The 18,732-nt window shown below is 42.5% G+C and overlaps 1 protein-coding gene and 1 long non-coding RNA gene across 2 annotated transcripts; both read left to right on the plus strand.

Moving 5' to 3' along the window:
- Window positions 1–1,834: 1,834 nt before the first annotated feature.
- Window positions 1,835–4,428, plus strand: LOC142400931 (uncharacterized). The gene is made up of 5 exons (XM_075486174.1): window positions 1,835–1,989; window positions 2,181–2,640; window positions 2,932–3,000; window positions 3,276–3,422; window positions 4,179–4,428. Exons 2-5 carry the CDS (start codon window positions 2,182–2,184, stop codon window positions 4,410–4,412), a joined length of 909 nt encoding a protein of 302 aa, XP_075342289.1. The 5' UTR covers window positions 1,835–1,989; window position 2,181; the 3' UTR covers window positions 4,413–4,428.
- A 6,534-nt stretch (window positions 4,429–10,962) lies between these two features.
- LOC142400932 (uncharacterized) lies at window positions 10,963–14,659 on the plus strand. The gene is made up of 4 exons (XR_012773002.1): window positions 10,963–10,997; window positions 12,478–12,514; window positions 13,090–13,126; window positions 13,901–14,659. It is a non-coding gene; the product is annotated as an uncharacterized LOC142400932 (long non-coding RNA).
- The last annotated feature ends 4,073 nt before the right edge of the window (window positions 14,660–18,732 follow it).

Consider the following 18,732-nt stretch of genomic DNA (forward strand, 5'->3'; position numbering starts at 1 on the left):
ACATTTCTAACATAGCAGTATAACTTAAAGGAACAAGAATAAGTTTAACATCCTGCAAAGCATCATGGGAAATCCATTTTATTTTAGCAAATTACCAATATGCTACTATATATATATATATAGTAGCATATTGGTATATATATATATATATATATATAGTGTTTTTTTAATAAAAAAAAAGATATATATATATATCTAAATACGAAATAAAACGATAGTTTGCCCACACTCTGTACAGAAAATACTGTTTCCTGCCGTTAAAGATCAAAGGGTTGCCGTTAAAGATCAAAGGGTTGCCGACAAGCGCTGGGCACATATATGGACAGTGAGTACAGTCTCCATTGCAGTCTCTCTAGACGAGTAAGAAAGGTGAGTGGTTAATTTCGTTTTTTAAAAACATGTTCAGTGCCATATATGTGTGTGTCTCCTTCTTTAAGAAAGTATTATATCAATTTAATATAAATATAATTCATTACAAACGTTTTTTTGGGGAAAAATGTATTTTCCTTGACACAAGAGACATTTTCCTGGGCTAGCTTACCGTAAGCAGGTTCCCAATTATGCTGAAAAGAATTGTCCAAAGACGAACATTTCTTTATTTGGATAATGTGTTTCATAAACTATAGGGGAAGATGGAATTAGCCTATATTTCACAATCTACCAACGAGTTTTGACACCAGAGGGCGTCATGGTCTTAACGGGCATTGAATGTTCTTCGACAGTTAACCGCTTTGAAGAAATGGCCGGCCATTATAGTTGTGAATGCTCTTGTTTAAACTAATTATGTAGTGTAAATTACTAGAAGTGTTCGATGGCGTTGTGTTTATAATATGCAAACACGTGTATTTTAAATGGTACTGAGTTATGGTAATGGTACGTTTTTGCTTTGGAAAATGAAAGAAATGGATTTTAATTAAAGGTAGGGTGGGAGATCCTGGATTTTGAGTCCAGCGAAGCTGCATTTTGAAAATACACAGGTAAAAAGTCCCAACCGTTTTCTTCACTTTCCCCCGAAGGCACGCCTCTAGAGTACATGAACGCGCACGAGCACGAAGGTGCACAGCGCTGTTCTGACAGCAAGCATCGATCGTTGTCGTATTTAGTATTTAGTATATGATAACTATATGTTTAATAATGCTAGGTGCTAGCCAAGCTGGCTCTAGTTTAGCTTCCTGCCAAGCTTCTGGACGCGTAATTCGTTCACGGAGCAGGGTACGCGCACAGGGGGAAGGAGGGGGAAGGAGGGGGAGGGGGGGCAGGTTGCAGTTTGATAGACGCCATCAGAATCCAATCATTGTGAATGGTCCGTTCAGTATGATTGGATAGTGTTTTTCCTAGATTGTACGTTCTAGAGGCCACTAAAACTTTTCATATTTGTGTCAAAACTTTTAATTAATTGGTTGCAATGGGGGTGTGAAGAGTATTTCAAGCAATATGTAAAAAAATGTTCCAGAAAAAGATCCCCTACCCCGCCTTTAAGGCTGCACGGTGGTGCGGTCGTGTGTGTGTGGGTTCTCTCCGGGTACTCCGGCTTCCTCCCACTGTCCAAAAATATGCATGTTAGGTTAATTACTGTGTCTAACATTGTCCCGAGGAGTGAGTGTCAGCGTGTGTGTGGTTGTTCGCCTCGTTTCTCTCTCTCCCCCGATTACCTCTGGGGTAGGCTCCAGCCCCCGACCCGACCGACGGATTTGGATGGATGGATGGAGTTTACATATATTGCCTCTTCAGTACAAAACCAGTTCGGTATCATTTTTGGACAGCTAACTTCAGGCACTATGAAAATGAGTGCACATTAAATTAACCATAGACATAATGAACTGCTCAGTTAAGCAATGTATGATGGGAAACAGAGGCGGGATCTTCCGTAAACCACAACCATGCAATTTTAAGGTGGTATTCAGGTGCTCATGGGAATTGCACAACTCCTCACCAATAGAACTGTGTATTCTATTGTAGTCATTTAATAAATATATCAAATGTATACAGGTAAGTGAGAGATGGTTCATTGTAACATATGACTAACATAATGGTAAAGCTAGGTAGGAAATTCCAAGGGAATGTTTGTATTTGTCATTTTTTAAACAGAAAATTGTATATATATACATATGTGTATGTGTGTTTATATATCTGTCAATATTGAACTCATACCTTTGTCTGTGTTCCTCTTGTCTTTGCAGTATGGCATTAAAAGAGCTGTTGAACAGACAGGCCCTAGGGCCACATTTTAAGGCCCCAACTTTGAAAGTCCAGGTTATTTGCAGCCGAGTTCACGCGAGGGTGGTTGCCTGGGACTTCAGCGAAGTCTCAGCAACCCCTCGGTGTACGAAAATGAATAAATCTGTGGTAATCTCTGATGGCCACAGTGTTACCACCCTGACACTTTTGGAGGAATTTTCCTCCAAAGTGGATGATGGCAAGGGGTACCTTTTGAGAGGGTACACCTTGAAAGGGGTGTCTCCTCCACGGTGTATATGGGTGGGGAGGGAGACACAATTTTTTAGGAGCTCACCTATCGAGGTGTCAGATGAGCTGAAGAGCCGGGCCCAGGCTCTCCTATTTCCCGAGTCCACGGTGACAGCTCTGGAAAAAATCCACCAGGCAAAGGGCCTCATAACTGTCGTGGGGCAGGTCACAGAAGTAAGTTAGTTCTATGTAAAGATGAAACATCATATCATAATGCACAGAGATAAATCAACATAACAAAGTTAAAAGCACCTGCTGTCAGCCAACTTTGCTAATCTTCATGCAATTTAAGGAAGAAGAGTATTTGATAAGATAACAGTGAAAATCTGTCATTTTACCATCAACTTTTTAGAACGCTTCTGTAATTATTCATCAGGCCTGGATAAAATGATCTAATTGACTGACTGCTGTAAGTATGTATGGTGTTATACTGTTATTAACACTTTCATCCATTTTGTTTTTTAGTTATCTGCAATAAAGAAGATTATAATGGGGAGAGAGCAGGTCCCAATGAGGACCCTGCAGCTTCAGGAGGTAAGACGAGACATTGTGAAGAGGACAAGGATTGGGTGGGAGAAACAGACTTCTGAACAATTGAACAAACTGATATTGTCAGATCTGCTTTTTAATGCACTCAAGTTTAATATTTTCTACAGTCGGCCTGGAATTGTGGCATGTGCTAAAGTTCTTTTCATATATATCTAAAAATAACACACTCACCCCCCTATGTTTACTCAAGCCAGTTGTATTATAATTACAGAGCAGTACTCTATGAGGACTATAACCATAACAATCTATTTTATGTACAGGGTGCAGCCAAGGTTGACGTGGCCCTCTGGAGGGAGGTGGCCATCTCCAAGCTGGAAGTTGGGGCCACCCTCAAGATCAGCCATCTCAAAAAGGGGAAGTCGGTATACGAGGACCAGCTGAATAGCACCAATTATTCAGTGGTGGAGGTAAATTTTTAAATGATGAGAACATAGAACAATTATAACAATAAAGGCACCACAGTAAATAGTATATATTTTCTAATAGATAAATGATGATACATGAATAATGACTCAAAGGTGTTTCGTAAACACTTTTGTTAATACCAAATACACATTACTTATTCTTTGGTGAAAATGCCATCTTTAAATGCACTACAGCCACTAAAACACTTCATAATTCACCCAAAACTGACTTGTGCTGCCATAATTATGATAAAAAAAATAAAGTAACCCGGCAAAACTATCCATCCATCCATTTTCTACACCCGTTTAATGCAACTCATGGTCATGAGGGGATTGGCGCCTAATCCCAGTCACCATTGGGTGAGAGGCAGGGTACACCGTGGACAGGTCGCCAGTCCATCACAGAGACACACCAGACAAACAACCACACACACTCACCCCCAGGGACGATTTTAGAGACACCAGTTAACCTGACGTGCATGTTTCTGGATGATGGGAGGAAGCCAGAGTACCCGGAGAGAACCCACACATACATACAACCATACAGAAAGAAAGTGAACATGGAACCCTCTTGCTGTGAGGTGACAGTGCTAACCACCACACCACCCCAGAAAAACTAGTCGAGAACTAAACGTTTAAAAAGCTAAAGAGCACTAACGTGTATACATCACAGATGTAAATGGGGCTTGTATCCCCCATTTTGTTGATATGATAACATATTATCATGTTGATGAGACTAATTTGTTGTTTCCCTCACAGATGCTTAGTGCCAGTCCAACGTCGGCCTTGGCCATTGAGGTCCTCGGGGTTATAGAGGGGGAGATGGAGGGCATGGTGGACCTCATCCTGGGAGATGACTCCCAGGTGAGCCTCAGTGGTGCTCTCTGGGAGCCAATGGAAGAGCTCCTCGCAAAGGGGAGGCTCTTTGTGGACCTCCAAATGAGGGGGAAAACTGTCGAAGTCATAAAAGTGGTGGAGGCTCCACCTCATTAATTGTATTTCAGTTTTAAATCAGTTCTTTTTTTGTTTATTTGTTTGTATTTTGTTTGTTTTTCATTAATAAATGTTTATTCAGTATTGGATTCAGCTATTTTTTTACTGACATAGTCATATACCTCTCCTAAAAGGTTTAAATGAGCCAGTAAAGCATCATAGAAAGAGCAAAGAGCAGTTCCACTGTGCATGGGGACATGGTAATACACATCAGTCACATGATTTAATTGAATGAAATATCAAATTGATGTATTTATTAAACAATTATACATTATACTTAAAGCTAGTGAAACATCTTCAGTTTAAAGATTTTTAAAGATTTGCGCCACACAGTCGTCACTTCTTGGAACTTCCCGAAGGTCCTGTGAACATCTGGTTTTCATTCGCGCTCTCCCTGAAGGTAATTGACGCTCCCCATCTGTCATCAATTTAATGAACTATGAAAGTTTAGCTGTTTACATAAATTACATAAGTTGTATTTAACTGCAACTGAATGAAAATAAAATGCAGTGTTAGTGTAAAAACATTCAATCAACAGAATGTTAGAATAGAGTTAACAGGTACAATTACTTCAGGTTGTAACAATGTTTAAACTGATAGGAGTTGTCAGAATATGATTCTTTCTAAATTATTTTTGAAGGTGAACATTAAAATATAAATAACTGTAACATGATTTAATTAAAAGAAATATCTACATTTTGTATTTGGAATACTCGTCATTGGAAAGAAATGTCTGAGTGCCCCTGAACGTCTCTGAACATTATACGGCTTATTGGATAGCCCATCGGCCCACTCTTCTTCGTTTGCAAAGGTAAGTGTGACGCTGTCTGACTCTGTCTTTCCCAAATGATGAATTTATGAACTCTCAAACACTTTTGCTGTTTAAATCAGTGACATAAGTAGTTTTTAACAGCAACTGAATGAAAATAAAGCAAAAAACAGCTACACATCTTATTCTGTGAGCCACATAACATTTTGGCTAGCTACGGTTAGTGTTAGCATCAATGCTAACTTTCAACGGTCGCTTTGTAAAGCGGCTCGATAAGTCTGAGAGGTCTTAACAAGCAATACGATTTGAAACTATCTATAATGGTCTCTTCTTAGTTTTAATCAACAGTTTCTGGCAATGTTCACGTTACTAAAGGAATACTGAATAATGTTAGAGCTAATATCTGTTTCTGAACCGTGTGTTAGTGAGTCTCAGCTGGAGGTGTGTTCAGCCTAATATCTGTTTCTGAACCGTGTGTTAGTGAGTCTCAGCTGGAGGTGTGTTCAGCCTAATATCTGTTTCTGAACCGTGTGTTAGTGAGTCTATCAGCTGGAGGTGTGTTCAGCCTAATATCTGTTTCTGAACCGTGTGTTAGTGAGTCTCAGCTGGAGGTGTGTTCAGCCTAATATCTGTTTCTGAACCGTGTGTTAGTGAGTCTATCAGCTGGAGGTGTGTTCAGCCTAATATCTGTTTCTGAACCGTGTGTTAGTGAGTCTATCAGTTGGAGGTGTGTTCAGCCTAATATCTGTTTCTGAACCGTGTGTTAGTGAGTCTATCAGCTGGAGGTGTGTTCAGCCTAATATCTGTTTCTGAACCGTGTGTTAGTGAGTCTCAGCTGGAGGTGTGTTCAGCCTAATATCTGTTTCTGAACCGTGTGTTAGTGAGTCTCAGCTGGAGGTGTGTTCAGCCTAATATCTGTTTCTGAACCGTGTGTTAGTGAGTCTCAGCTGGAGGTGTGTTCAGCCTAATATCTGTTTCTGAACCGTGTGTTAGTGAGTCTATCAGCTGGAGGTGTGTTCAGCCTAATATCTGTTTCTGAACCGTGTGTTAGTGAGTCTATCAGCTGGAGGTGTGTTCAGCCTAATATCTGTTTCTGAACCGTGTGTTAGTGAGTCTATCAGCTGGAGGTGTGTTCAGCCTAATATCTGTTTCTGAACCGTGTGTTAGTGAGTCTATCAGCTGGAGGTGTGTTCAGCCTAATATCTGTTTCTGAACCGTGTGTTAGTGAGTCTCAGCTGGAGGTGTGTTCAGCCTAATATCTGTTTCTGAACCGTGTGTTAGTGAGTCTCAGCTGGAGGTGTGTTCAGCCTAATATCTGTTTCTGAACCGTGTGTTAGTGAGTCTCAGCTGGAGGTGTGTTCAGCCTAATATCTGTTTCTGAACCGTGTGTTAGTGAGTCTCAGCTGGAGGTGTGTTCAGCCTAATATCTGTTTCTGAACCGTGTGTTAGTGAGTCTCAGCTGGAGGTGTGTTCAGCCTAATATCTGTTTCTGAACCGTGTGTTAGTGAGTCTCAGCTGGAGGTGTGTTCAGCCTAATATCTGTTTCTGAACCGTGTGTTAGTGAGTCTATCAGCTGGAGGTGTGTTCAGCCTAATATCTGTTTCTGAACCGTGTGTTAGTGAGTCTATCAGCTGGAGGTGTGTTCAGCCTAATATCTGTTTCTGAACCGTGTGTTAGTGAGTCTATCAGCTGGAGGTGTGTTCAGCCTAATATCTGTTTCTGAACCGTGTGTTAGTGAGTCTATCAGCTGGAGGTGTGTTCAGCCTAATATCTGTTTCTGAACCGTGTGTTAGTGAGTCTCAGCTGGAGGTGTGTTCAGCCTAATATCTGTTTCTGAACCGTGTGTTAGTGAGTCTATCAGCTGGAGGTGTGTTCAGCCTAATATCTGTTTCTGAACCGTGTGTTAGTGAGTCTCAGCTGGAGGTGTGTTCAGCCTAATATCTGTTTCTGAACCGTGTGTTAGTGAGTCTATCAGCTGGAGGTGTGTTCAGCCTAATATCTGTTTCTGAACCGTGTGTTAGTGAGTCTATCAGCTGGAGGTGTGTTCAGCCTAATATCTGTTTCTGAACCGTGTGTTAGTGAGTCTATCAGTTGGAGGTGTGTTCAGCCTAATATCTGTTTCTGAACCGTGTGTTAGTGAGTCTATCAGTTGGAGGTGTGTTCAGCCTAATATCTGTTTCTGAACCGTGTGTTAGTGAGTCTCAGCTGGAGGTGTGTTCAGCCTAATATCTGTTTCTGAACCGTGTGTTAGTGAGTCTATCAGCTGGAGGTGTGTTCAGCCTAATATCTGTTTCTGAACCGTGTGTTAGTGAGTCTCAGCTGGAGGTGTGTTCAGCCTAATATCTGTTTCTGAACCGTGTGTTAGTGAGTCTATCAGCTGGAGGTGTGTTCAGCCTAATATCTGTTTCTGAACCGTGTGTTAGTGAGTCTATCAGCTGGAGGTGTGTTCAGCCTAATATCTGTTTCTGAACCGTGTGTTAGTGAGTCTCAGCTGGAGGTGTGTTCAGCCTAATATCTGTTTCTGAACCGTGTGTTAGTGAGTCTATCAGCTGGAGGTGTGTTCAGCCTAATATCTGTTTCTGAACCGTGTGTTAGTGAGTCTATCAGCTGGAGGTGTGTTCAGCCTAATATCTGTTTCTGAACCGTGTGTTAGTGAGTCTATCAGCTGGAGGTGTGTTCAGCCTAATATCTGTTTCTGAACCGTGTGTTAGTGAGTCTATCAGCTGGAGGTGTGTTCAGCCTAATATCTGTTTCTGAACCGTGTGTTAGTGAGTCTATCAGCTGGAGGTGTGTTCAGCCTAATATCTGTTTCTGAACCGTGTGTTAGTGAGTCTATCAGCTGGAGGTGTGTTCAGCCTAATATCTGTTTCTGAACCGTGTGTTAGTGAGTCTATCAGCTGGAGGTGTGTTCAGCCTAATATCTGTTTCTGAACCGTGTGTTAGTGAGTCTATCAGTTGGAGGTGTGTTCAGCCTAATATCTGTTTCTGAACCGTGTGTTAGTGAGTCTATCAGCTGGAGGTGTGTTCAGCCTAATATCTGTTTCTGAACCGTGTGTTAGTGAGTCTATCAGTTGGAGGTGTGTTCAGCCTAATATCTGTTTCTGAACCGTGTGTTAGTGAGTCTCAGCTGGAGGTGTGTTCAGCCTAATATCTGTTTCTGAACCGTGTGTTAGTGAGTCTATCAGCTGGAGGTGTGTTCAGCCTAATATCTGTTTCTGAACCGTGTGTTAGTGAGTCTATCAGCTGGAGGTGTGTTCAGCCTAATATCTGTTTCTGAACCGTGTGTTAGTGAGTCTATCAGCTGGAGGTGTGTTCAGCCTAATATCTGTTTCTGAACCGTGTGTTAGTGAGTCTCAGCTGGAGGTGTGTTCAGCCTAATATCTGTTTCTGAACCGTGTGTTAGTGAGTCTATCAGCTGGAGGTGTGTTCAGCCTAATATCTGTTTCTGAACCGTGTGTTAGTGAGTCTCAGCTGGAGGTGTGTTCAGCCTAATATCTGTTTCTGAACCGTGTGTTAGTGAGTCTATCAGCTGGAGGTGTGTTCAGCCTAATATCTGTTTCTGAACCGTGTGTTAGTGAGTCTATCAGTTGGAGGTGTGTTCAGCCTAATATCTGTTTCTGAACCGTGTGTTAGTGAGTCTCAGCTGGAGGTGTGTTCAGCCTAATATCTGTTTCTGAACCGTGTGTTAGTGAGTCTATCAGCTGGAGGTGTGTTCAGCCTAATATCTGTTTCTGAACCGTGTGTTAGTGAGTCTCAGCTGGAGGTGTGTTCAGCCTAATATCTGTTTCTGAACCGTGTGTTAGTGAGTCTCAGCTGGAGGTGTGTTCAGCCTAATATCTGTTTCTGAACCGTGTGTTAGTGAGTCTATCAGCTGGAGGTGTGTTCAGCCTAATATCTGTTTCTGAACCGTGTGTTAGTGAGTCTATCAGCTGGAGGTGTGTTCAGCCTAATATCTGTTTCTGAACCGTGTGTTAGTGAGTCTCAGCTGGAGGTGTGTTCAGCCTAATATCTGTTTCTGAACCGTGTGTTAGTGAGTCTATCAGCTGGAGGTGTGTTCAGCCTAATATCTGTTTCTGAACCGTGTGTTAGTGAGTCTATCAGCTGGAGGTGTGTTCAGCCTAATATCTGTTTCTGAACCGTGTGTTAGTGAGTCTATCAGCTGGAGGTGTGTTCAGCCTAATATCTGTTTCTGAACCGTGTGTTAGTGAGTCTATCAGCTGGAGGTGTGTTCAGCCTAATATCTGTTTCTGAACCGTGTGTTAGTGAGTCTATCAGCTGGAGGTGTGTTCAGCCTAATATCTGTTTCTGAACCGTGTGTTAGTGAGTCTATCAGCTGGAGGTGTGTTCAGCCTAATATCTGTTTCTGAACCGTGTGTTAGTGAGTCTATCAGCTGGAGGTGTGTTCAGCCTAATATCTGTTTCTGAACCGTGTGTTAGTGAGTCTCAGCTGGAGGTGTGTTCAGCCTAATATCTGTTTCTGAACCGTGTGTTAGTGAGTCTATCAGCTGGAGGTGTGTTCAGCCTAATATCTGTTTCTGAACCGTGTGTTAGTGAGTCTATCAGCTGGAGGTGTGTTCAGCCTAATATCTGTTTCTGAACCGTGTGTTAGTGAGTCTCAGCTGGAGGTGTGTTCAGCCTAATATCTGTTTCTGAACCGTGTGTTAGTGAGTCTATCAGCTGGAGGTGTGTTCAGCCTAATATCTGTTTCTGAACCGTGTGTTAGTGAGTCTATCAGCTGGAGGTGTGTTCAGCCTAATATCTGTTTCTGAACCGTGTGTTAGTGAGTCTATCAGCTGGAGGTGTGTTCAGCCTAATATCTGTTTCTGAACCGTGTGTTAGTGAGTCTATCAGCTGGAGGTGTGTTCAGCCTAATATCTGTTTCTGAACCGTGTGTTAGTGAGTCTATCAGCTGGAGGTGTGTTCAGCCTAATATCTGTTTCTGAACCGTGTGTTAGTGAGTCTATCAGCTGGAGGTGTGTTCAGCCTAATATCTGTTTCTGAACCGTGTGTTAGTGAGTCTATCAGCTGGAGGTGTGTTCAGCCTAATATCTGTTTCTGAACCGTGTGTTAGTGAGTCTATCAGCTGGAGGTGTGTTCAGCCTAATATCTGTTTCTGAACCGTGTGTTAGTGAGTCTATCAGCTGGAGGTGTGTTCAGCCTAATATCTGTTTCTGAACCGTGTGTTAGTGAGTCTCAGCTGGAGGTGTGTTCAGCCTAATATCTGTTTCTGAACCGTGTGTTAGTGAGTCTATCAGCTGGAGGTGTGTTCAGCCTAATATCTGTTTCTGAACCGTGTGTTAGTGAGTCTCAGCTGGAGGTGTGTTCAGCCTAATATCTGTTTCTGAACCGTGTGTTAGTGAGTCTCAGCTGGAGGTGTGTTCAGCCTAATATCTGTTTCTGAACCGTGTGTTAGTGAGTCTCAGCTGGAGGTGTGTTCAGCCTAATATCTGTTTCTGAACCGTGTGTTAGTGAGTCTATCAGCTGGAGGTGTGTTCACGGAGAATTGAGGTCTGTGTCATTGAAAGTTCATGTGAGAAAATAATAAACACAGACCCAGTGATGCTCACGAAGCAAAAAACTGGTCCTATTAAATAACATGCACCAGATGATTTTAACGTCTCTGTAACTGAGACATGATAGTAAATCTATTTAAATTCCTGAATGTAAATGATCAGAGAGACAGACACAGCTGATAATGAGCAGTATTCTCCCTCTGTGTTCAGGTGGTTCAGGTTGATTCAGTGTTTCCACTCGGATAACTAACAGATTGTGTCTTTCCTCAGACTGAGAGAGAACATTGATCCTTGCTTTGGCTGGTAAGTACAGAGTTATTGGAACGTTAAACAGGCTGTAGATCACAACAGCTGACTGAGTTAATATGTTCTGTATTTAAAGATAATTGAACTCTGATCAGATGAACTTTATTTGGGATACATCAGTTTGTGAGTGAATTTCCTCCTGAACACAGAAATATTCTGTCCACACTTACTGAAGCTTTTAGGAAACATCTTCACTTTGTTGGTAAATTTTCTGACACCACTGTTGTATTCAGATACTGTCACCTGGAAATACTGAATGAATGTGTGGACTGGTGGTGATTATACTGTGTGCATTAATGTATGTTTTACTGACAGTTTTAGTCCAAACCTTCCATTCAGACTGAAATATCTCAAGTGTTTCCAGTTAAAGCGAGTCTCCCATGTCAGCAGAAAGTAATTCCTTATTTCTGTAAAATCCCCATTTTACTGTCCTGTTCCTGTGGGCAGTGTCACTCAGTGGGTCCACATGATGAGAGGAACTCTATTACAGCTATAGTTGGGTTCTGCTCATTATTTGGGCGAGGGTAATTCTCCTTGGATATGTGGCGGTGAATGAATGGGATCAGAGGCACAAAGCGTGTCATACCCCGGTATGATAGGTGGCGCTGTACCCATTCCAGCTGTTGCTAATAGAGCCACTTCCTGTTGACCTCTTCACCACCACCAACAACAACAAACTCAGGCGTTGGAGAAAGATGGAGAACGCAGAGCCAGATGAAGCTACGTCCCTCTACATTTGCTCTGTGATGAGCTGCTTGTTGCACAAACTCGATGCCCAACGGAGCATTCTCCATCGCGTTGTTTGTTTCTTTCTGACGGCGACAACAACAGGAATATCGTCTCCTTTGACTTCCGGGTCACGACCCCGGGAAAACATCTGGAGCATGCGCAGAACGCAAAGTCTGATTCACCACGAGCTTCAGCGTCTACAAGCAGGTTTAATTTGACTTTAACCCAGTTATCTCGGGGTCTGAATCCCATCCGATCCAGTTCTTAGTCAGACTAAGGTGTCTACATGCACTGAATAACTCAGTCTGATTGGAATTTAGCCAATAATCCGATCCAGTTCTTAGTCAGATTAAGGTGTCTACATGCACTGAATAACTCAGTCTGATTGTAATTTAGCCAATAATCCGATCCTTTCAGTGCCATGTGACCCCACTGAGTGATTGACAGGTAAAGCAGCCAATAGCAGCAGCTCAGCACATGATGTCCACTGCAGGGCAGCTGGCAGAAGATGAGACTGTGCTGCTTCTAACTTTGTCTCATCGGTTATTTTCTGTGGAAATAAAGCTGAAATGGCAGCACAGCTGAGCTCTCTACATGGTCTGAGTGTGAAAAGCCCACAACAGCAGCAGCTCCATGTCCCAGTGACACACAGTCAAAGTTGCACTGTCATTACCTGGTGTTTTATTTAGCTGCTGTGTCCTCAGCTGGAGGAATTTAACTGACTACTCTCTTTTCCTCCTTTCTTTAGACTAACTGAACTCTGAGCCCTGCTCCTGCTCTGACTGGTGAGGACCAACATTTACTCCCTTGATGGTTGTGTTCCTGCTACCTGCTCTGTGTCATATGAAGTGGAGCTTCCTGTCAGGGCCCAGCAGACCTTTTCCCTCTCAAACTGCATGAATGAAGTGAAACAGTGATCATTAGTCAGAGAACACATTTATTGGTCATGCATACACACAAAAGGTGTCCTCTGCTTTTAACCCATCCAGGCTGGCACCTGTTGACACACACATGCACATGCACATACACATGCACATACACACGGTCACACACTCAGAGAGACAGATGCCAACCTGGAGCGGTGGGCAGCCAATCACAGGGCCCACAGCTGATGTGTTACTGCTCTGTTTTCCATCTGATCCCCAAAGCTTTGGATAGTTTCCATGTTTCTGATCATGAACACATTCAGCCACTCTGAACTGATCATCAACCAACAACGTTTAACTACTTCAAGTCCACAAAAGTCTGGCCCAAAGCTCATCCTGTAGAGAGGAGAGCAGAAGCAATCAGCTGTGAGATCAGATGGTGTGTGTGTTTAGAGTCTTCTGATCTGATACTAACACAGTGTTTCTCTTCTCAGACCCAGAGACCACCGGACCAGAACTCCTGCTTAGCTGGTGAGCAGATTTCCAGTCAGTGAGCTTCAGTCCATCCCATCACTGAGAGCAGGAGTGTTTCACATGTTCACCACAGAGTTTCTGTGGAGTTCACACATGAATGTGAATGTAGTAAAAACAGACTGACTGAAGTCATGTTAGAGCCCTGTGAGCTGAGCTGATCAATCTGCTGCAGCTCCATCCTGGTTCATTCATCTATTCAATAAGTCCATCATCACATCAGTGAGCAGCTGCTTCACCGCTCCCTCTCAGACTATCTTCAGGGACTGAAAACATGAATCGGCAGAATAACAACCCAGGACTGGAGCTCTCATATGTCCTGTTGAGTCTTTTTGAGCTGTACTGTCAATCATATTACGCTCTGTGATCAACCAAGAACATTTTGAAAGGTCCAAAGTCCTCATTAAACAATAAACACCCATCAGGTGTTTCCTGTGGAGAACATCTGGATTGTTCTGCTGGTGTGTCAGCATCCAGTTGGACTGTAATGTGAGCAGAACATGTTGTGTACTGATCTGCTTCATGTTGAACAAGTCAGTGGCTCTGACGTTCTTCTAACCAAGTCCATGTTTCATGGTACCAGCTGTTTCCACACACATCTGGAAACTTCTATAAATGTTTTGGACTAATAAGTTTTTATTAAAAAAAAGATAATAATCAGGTCATTTGAAGACATAAATCGCAGCACAGTTTAAGTAGCATTTCCACACATTTCACCTGTTTTTATCTTTGCTTCATCAAACTGTCTAACTGTTATCTCTTTGTGTCTCCCAGGTGTCCTGCTGTCCACACCATCTCCTTCTCCTCTATCATATTGGCTGCTCTATCTCTCCTGTCCCATCTCCAAGCTCTATCTAATTTGAGAACTCTTTCTTGTATCCATCTTTCCCCGCTCTATCTAATTTGAGAACTCTTTCTTGTATCCATCTATCCCCGCTCAATCTGTTTTGAGAACCTTGAGAACTTGAGAACTTGAGAACTTTGAGAACCTGATTTTGAGAACCTGACTTTGAGAACCTGATTTTGAGAACCTGATTTTGAGAACCTGATTTTGAGAACTGAGGTTGATTGGAACCTTGTCTTGCTGTTTTGTGGATCTGAGACTCTACTCTCACTGCTCTGTCTTTCCTGTCTACCTCTCTCATACATAGTCTGATAAACTTTGAAATTGGAGAAAAATTGGCACATTTTCATTGACATTTGGCTAAAGTTTGAAATATTGTCATACAAACGTGATTCTTAAAGATAAATCTTGATCTTGACAGATTTCTAGATAAATCTAAGACCAAACAGTAACTTGTTTTGGAAAAACTTTTTTGATACTAATTGATAATTATTGGCAAATTTTAGGGAGATCAATCAAGAGATTGTTGATCTTTGAATCTATCAATTCCAATTTGAAAACAGTGCTTCCTTAAATTGAACAGTTAAGTTTGTTATTGATATATAGAAACACATTTGATAAATTGAAAGAAAAGCACTGCATCTGTTCCTGTGCTGCTGGACTCGCTGCAGGTTAGTTCATAAGTGTTGGAATAAAACACATCTGTAAGGAGGACTGGAGTGTCTGTGCCGTCTGCTCTGACCTGACCAGAAGTGGAATCCAGCTACCAGAAGCATCTGTCATCCCGCTGCTGCTGATCTGCATCGCAACACTTCATATAGAAGAGATTTGAATTCAGCTTGGTCTCAGTAAACTGTCTGTGATTCAGAAGCTAAGAATAGTGAGAGTCTGTTGACAGATTGGGGCTGAATCTTTAAAATTGTCCGTTCTGTAGCACATTATTTTGAGGTGCATATACTGAAAACATTTTCATAATTGATCTTTTCTGCTACATCTAAGTGTTACAACAGTAGTTTTTGCTAAATAATAGTTCTAATTTGGAAGAAAATACCCAAGGACCACTGAGCGTTATTCTAACCTGACATTTTAAAATCAGTAAGAACTGAGACTTTTATTTGGATACTTTCTTTTCCTATCAGAAAAGTACCGTAACTGAAGTTTTGGTCTGTTGGAATCTTCAGATATAACTAACTTTTCTGTGTCATAATAAACTTCTGTTTTTTCTATTTGACAAGAATTTTTCTGCCGTCAATCTTTTTCTAGACATAGTGTGTGAATCTGCTAACTGAAACCAGCATTGATAAATAGCACAGAGCTACATTTGAAATATTACAACCGAGTAGAAGCCCTGTGTGTTGGTGACATCAGTACAGACAAAGTAAGTTTGAGGTTCTGAAGCACAGCAACAATGCCGAGGAAAGGTATTCGTTCTCGGGCTCAGAAGCTGAGGTGGCAGAAGGAGAAAGACTCTCCGAGTGAACAAGCTGAAGGTATGGGCTCTCAGAGCAGCAACCTGGTGTCACACCAGCTTTCTTATGCTGAGGTTGTACAGAGAGGACGTCCCAGTGATGGTATGTGTGTTGGAGAGTCTTCTGCTGGACAGCAGGTAGACAGCAGAGGTCAGAGTGCAGTTTCTGATGGGAACACCGGCATGAATGCTTTCCAGCAGGTAAAGCAGAGTGTACCTCAGGCATCTTATGCTGACATGGTGAAGAGAGGACGTGATGCAGCTGGAGCGTCTCAGCAGCACAGTGTGATTGTGGAACCTCAGCCGTCAGTGACACATGTCTGTGCCTCACGCAGTCAGGCCTCATTAAAATATGGGAAATACAGGAACAGTCAGTGTGTGGCCAACAGTTTGGTGTTTCTGTCCTTTCTTCATGAACATGAAGGAATTAGCAGAGCAGATCTGGACCTAGTCCTGGATAAAGGTGATGCTGTGTACAGACAGGCCAGAGAAAGGTTTCCTAACAGTGTCCATTTGGCATCGGATGAACTTCCAGATGAAGTTAGTGCACGCAGGTCAAAGTATCAGGTGGACCTGACTCAGCTGTCTGTGTATGGAACATTTGGAGGTGGAGAGAGGCTTCTCAGCCTTGAGCACGGACTGAGCTTTTTGTCATCAGATGTACAGTACGGGCTGCTGATCATGGCAGGGTTATGTGTCGCAGTTTTCAGATGCAGATCTGGTCTGTACGGATACTTTGACCCACACTCCAGGAACAAAGATGGACTGCCAATGTCCTCCAGGCGGTTGAGCTTTGGTACTGCTGTGATGCTGAAATTCCCACATCTGACTGACATGATTGACAGGATCAAGTTGTGCTACACAATGTTTGACATCCAGTCATCTTGTATGTATGAACTCAAGCCTCTGTCATTTCACTGTGTGAACACATCCAACCAGAGAAACGCTGTTTCAGACACAGACTGCAGACACACAGCTGTTGATGCACCTCCGCTGTTACAGGAAGCTGTCAATGAATCCCAAACAGCCACTGACCAGTCTCAGAACATTTCACCATCAACTGACACAAATGTTGAAGTGACAACGTTCCCATCACAGAATGAGCCAAACGTATCTGCCTCAGTGTTGCCCACTGTCCTTGATGATCTCTGTTGCAATGTTTTGCAGGAATTATCCACTGATATCACTTCTCCAGCATCTGTGAGACAAGAACAGAACACAGTTCCTTGTGCCCAAATTGAACATGAACCATGTGGTGAAATCATTTGCCCTCCAAATGATGCTTCTCACAGTGGATCAAATATCTGTCACACTGATCCTCCAGATCATGTTTTGAAGGAAATCTCATGTAAACTGTCCAAACTTAGTAAACAGGGGAGGAGAAAAATGAAAAGGAGAATGATGGCAAGAAATACACCTCAGCAGAAAAAAGTGAATAAAAAAATGAGAGAAAGGGAAATGTATGCGTCTAATGAAATGCTGAGAGAAAAGAAAAGATCCCGCATCAGAATGTCATATCAAAAGAATGCAGAATTCAGAGAGAAACAAAAGGCATACATCAGGAGGTCTTATAGAGAAAAAGGATTCAGAGAGAAACAAAAGGCATACATCAGGAGGTCTTACAGAGAAAAAGAAGGATACAAAGAGAAACAGAAGGCATATATCAGGAGGTCTTATAGAGAAAAAGAAGGATACAGAGAGAAACAGAAGGCATACATCAGGAGGTCTTATAGAGAAAAAGAAGGATTCAGAGAGAGACAAAAATCATACATCAGGAGATCTTATAGAGAAAAGGAAGGCTTTTCACAAAGACAAAAGATGTACATAATAAACCGTTACAGACAGAGTGAAACCTTTCGACAGAGGCAGAGAAGTTATGTTACTCAACGTTATGCAAATGACAGAGTATTCAGAATCAGACACAGACAAGTGATGAAAAACCTCATGAGAAACAGATACAGGAACAGTCATTCATTCAGGATGATGCATAACGTCAGATGTGCTGCGAGCATAAAGAGAAAATACAGACGAATGAACAGAAACACTCGGAGTGAAACAGAGACCAGAGAAACACAGAGTCTGCAACATGAGACAGTTGAGAACAGATTGATCAATGAAGCCATAGCTGTGTTCAAATCTAACATTAAGGCTGGTCCCACTTATGTCTGCACTGTGTGCCATAAGGCCTCGTTTCCCAACCAGGTACAAGCCTGCACAAGGTCAAAGTATGACAAAAATCCTCACGTGGTTTCCCAATGTCTGACAGGAAAGTATGTTCACGTGTGTGATGAAGGCTGCAGAAATGAAGCCTGCACAGTTCCTGATGAGAGAAGGAAAGAGTGGATTTGTCACACCTGCCACGCTCATCTGAAAAAAGGACGCATGCCCAACCTCGCAGCAGCTAATAAACTGGAGTTGTCTGAAATTCCCAGCGAATTGTCAGATCTGAATATTCTGGAAAGACATTTGATCGCTAAATGTATTCCGTTTGCAAAGATCATTCCTCTTCCAAGAGGCAGACAAAGACTGATCAGGGGAAATGTTGTGTGTGTGCCATCTGAGGTCCAGGAAACAGTCAATGCATTACCCAGGCTGAGGAGCGAGTCTCAGGTGATGAGGGTGAAACTGAAAAGACGTTTGTCTTACAGAGGGCATCAGCTGTTTCAGACAGTAACCTGGTCTAAACTAGTGTCTGCATTAATGAAGCTGAAGCAGGTTCATCCAGAGTATCAGGACGTTACCATCAGAGATGAAGCTGAACTCTGTGACCCAACGCTTCCTGATGATGATGATGATGATGATGATGATGATGTTAGCATGGGGGAGCAGGACTATGATGAAGCAGATCTGATGCAAATTGACATGTGTGAGAGAAATGCACTGTGTGAGGCAGAAAATGATCAGGACGGTGAATGTGAACAACCACAGCAGCAGAGAGATGATGGAGACGAAGGTGATCTGCCAAATGGAGGGTTTGCTTTAGAATCATGCCTTCAGCCTCTTGACATATCAGAAGAGATCCTCTGTTACAGTGATAGCACTTACTGTGTGGCTCCTGCACAAAGAAATAGTCCAGTTAGCTTCTTCAGGACTCCACATTTGGAATCAATGTCATTCCCTGTACAATTTCCCACGGGTGAGAACACACTGGACCAAATGAGACTCATTAAAGTCAGTCCAAGTGGATATTTCAAGTCACGGCTTTTTAATGTGGATGACCGTTTTGCCAGAGACCCAAACTACTTGTTCTTTGCACAGTTTGTGATAGAGATACACATCGCTAATAACAGCATG

Source organism: Odontesthes bonariensis, chromosome 15 (genome assembly GCF_027942865.1).
Source record: "Odontesthes bonariensis isolate fOdoBon6 chromosome 15, fOdoBon6.hap1, whole genome shotgun sequence".
Classification (NCBI taxonomy): Eukaryota; Metazoa; Chordata; class Actinopteri; order Atheriniformes; family Atherinopsidae; genus Odontesthes; species Odontesthes bonariensis.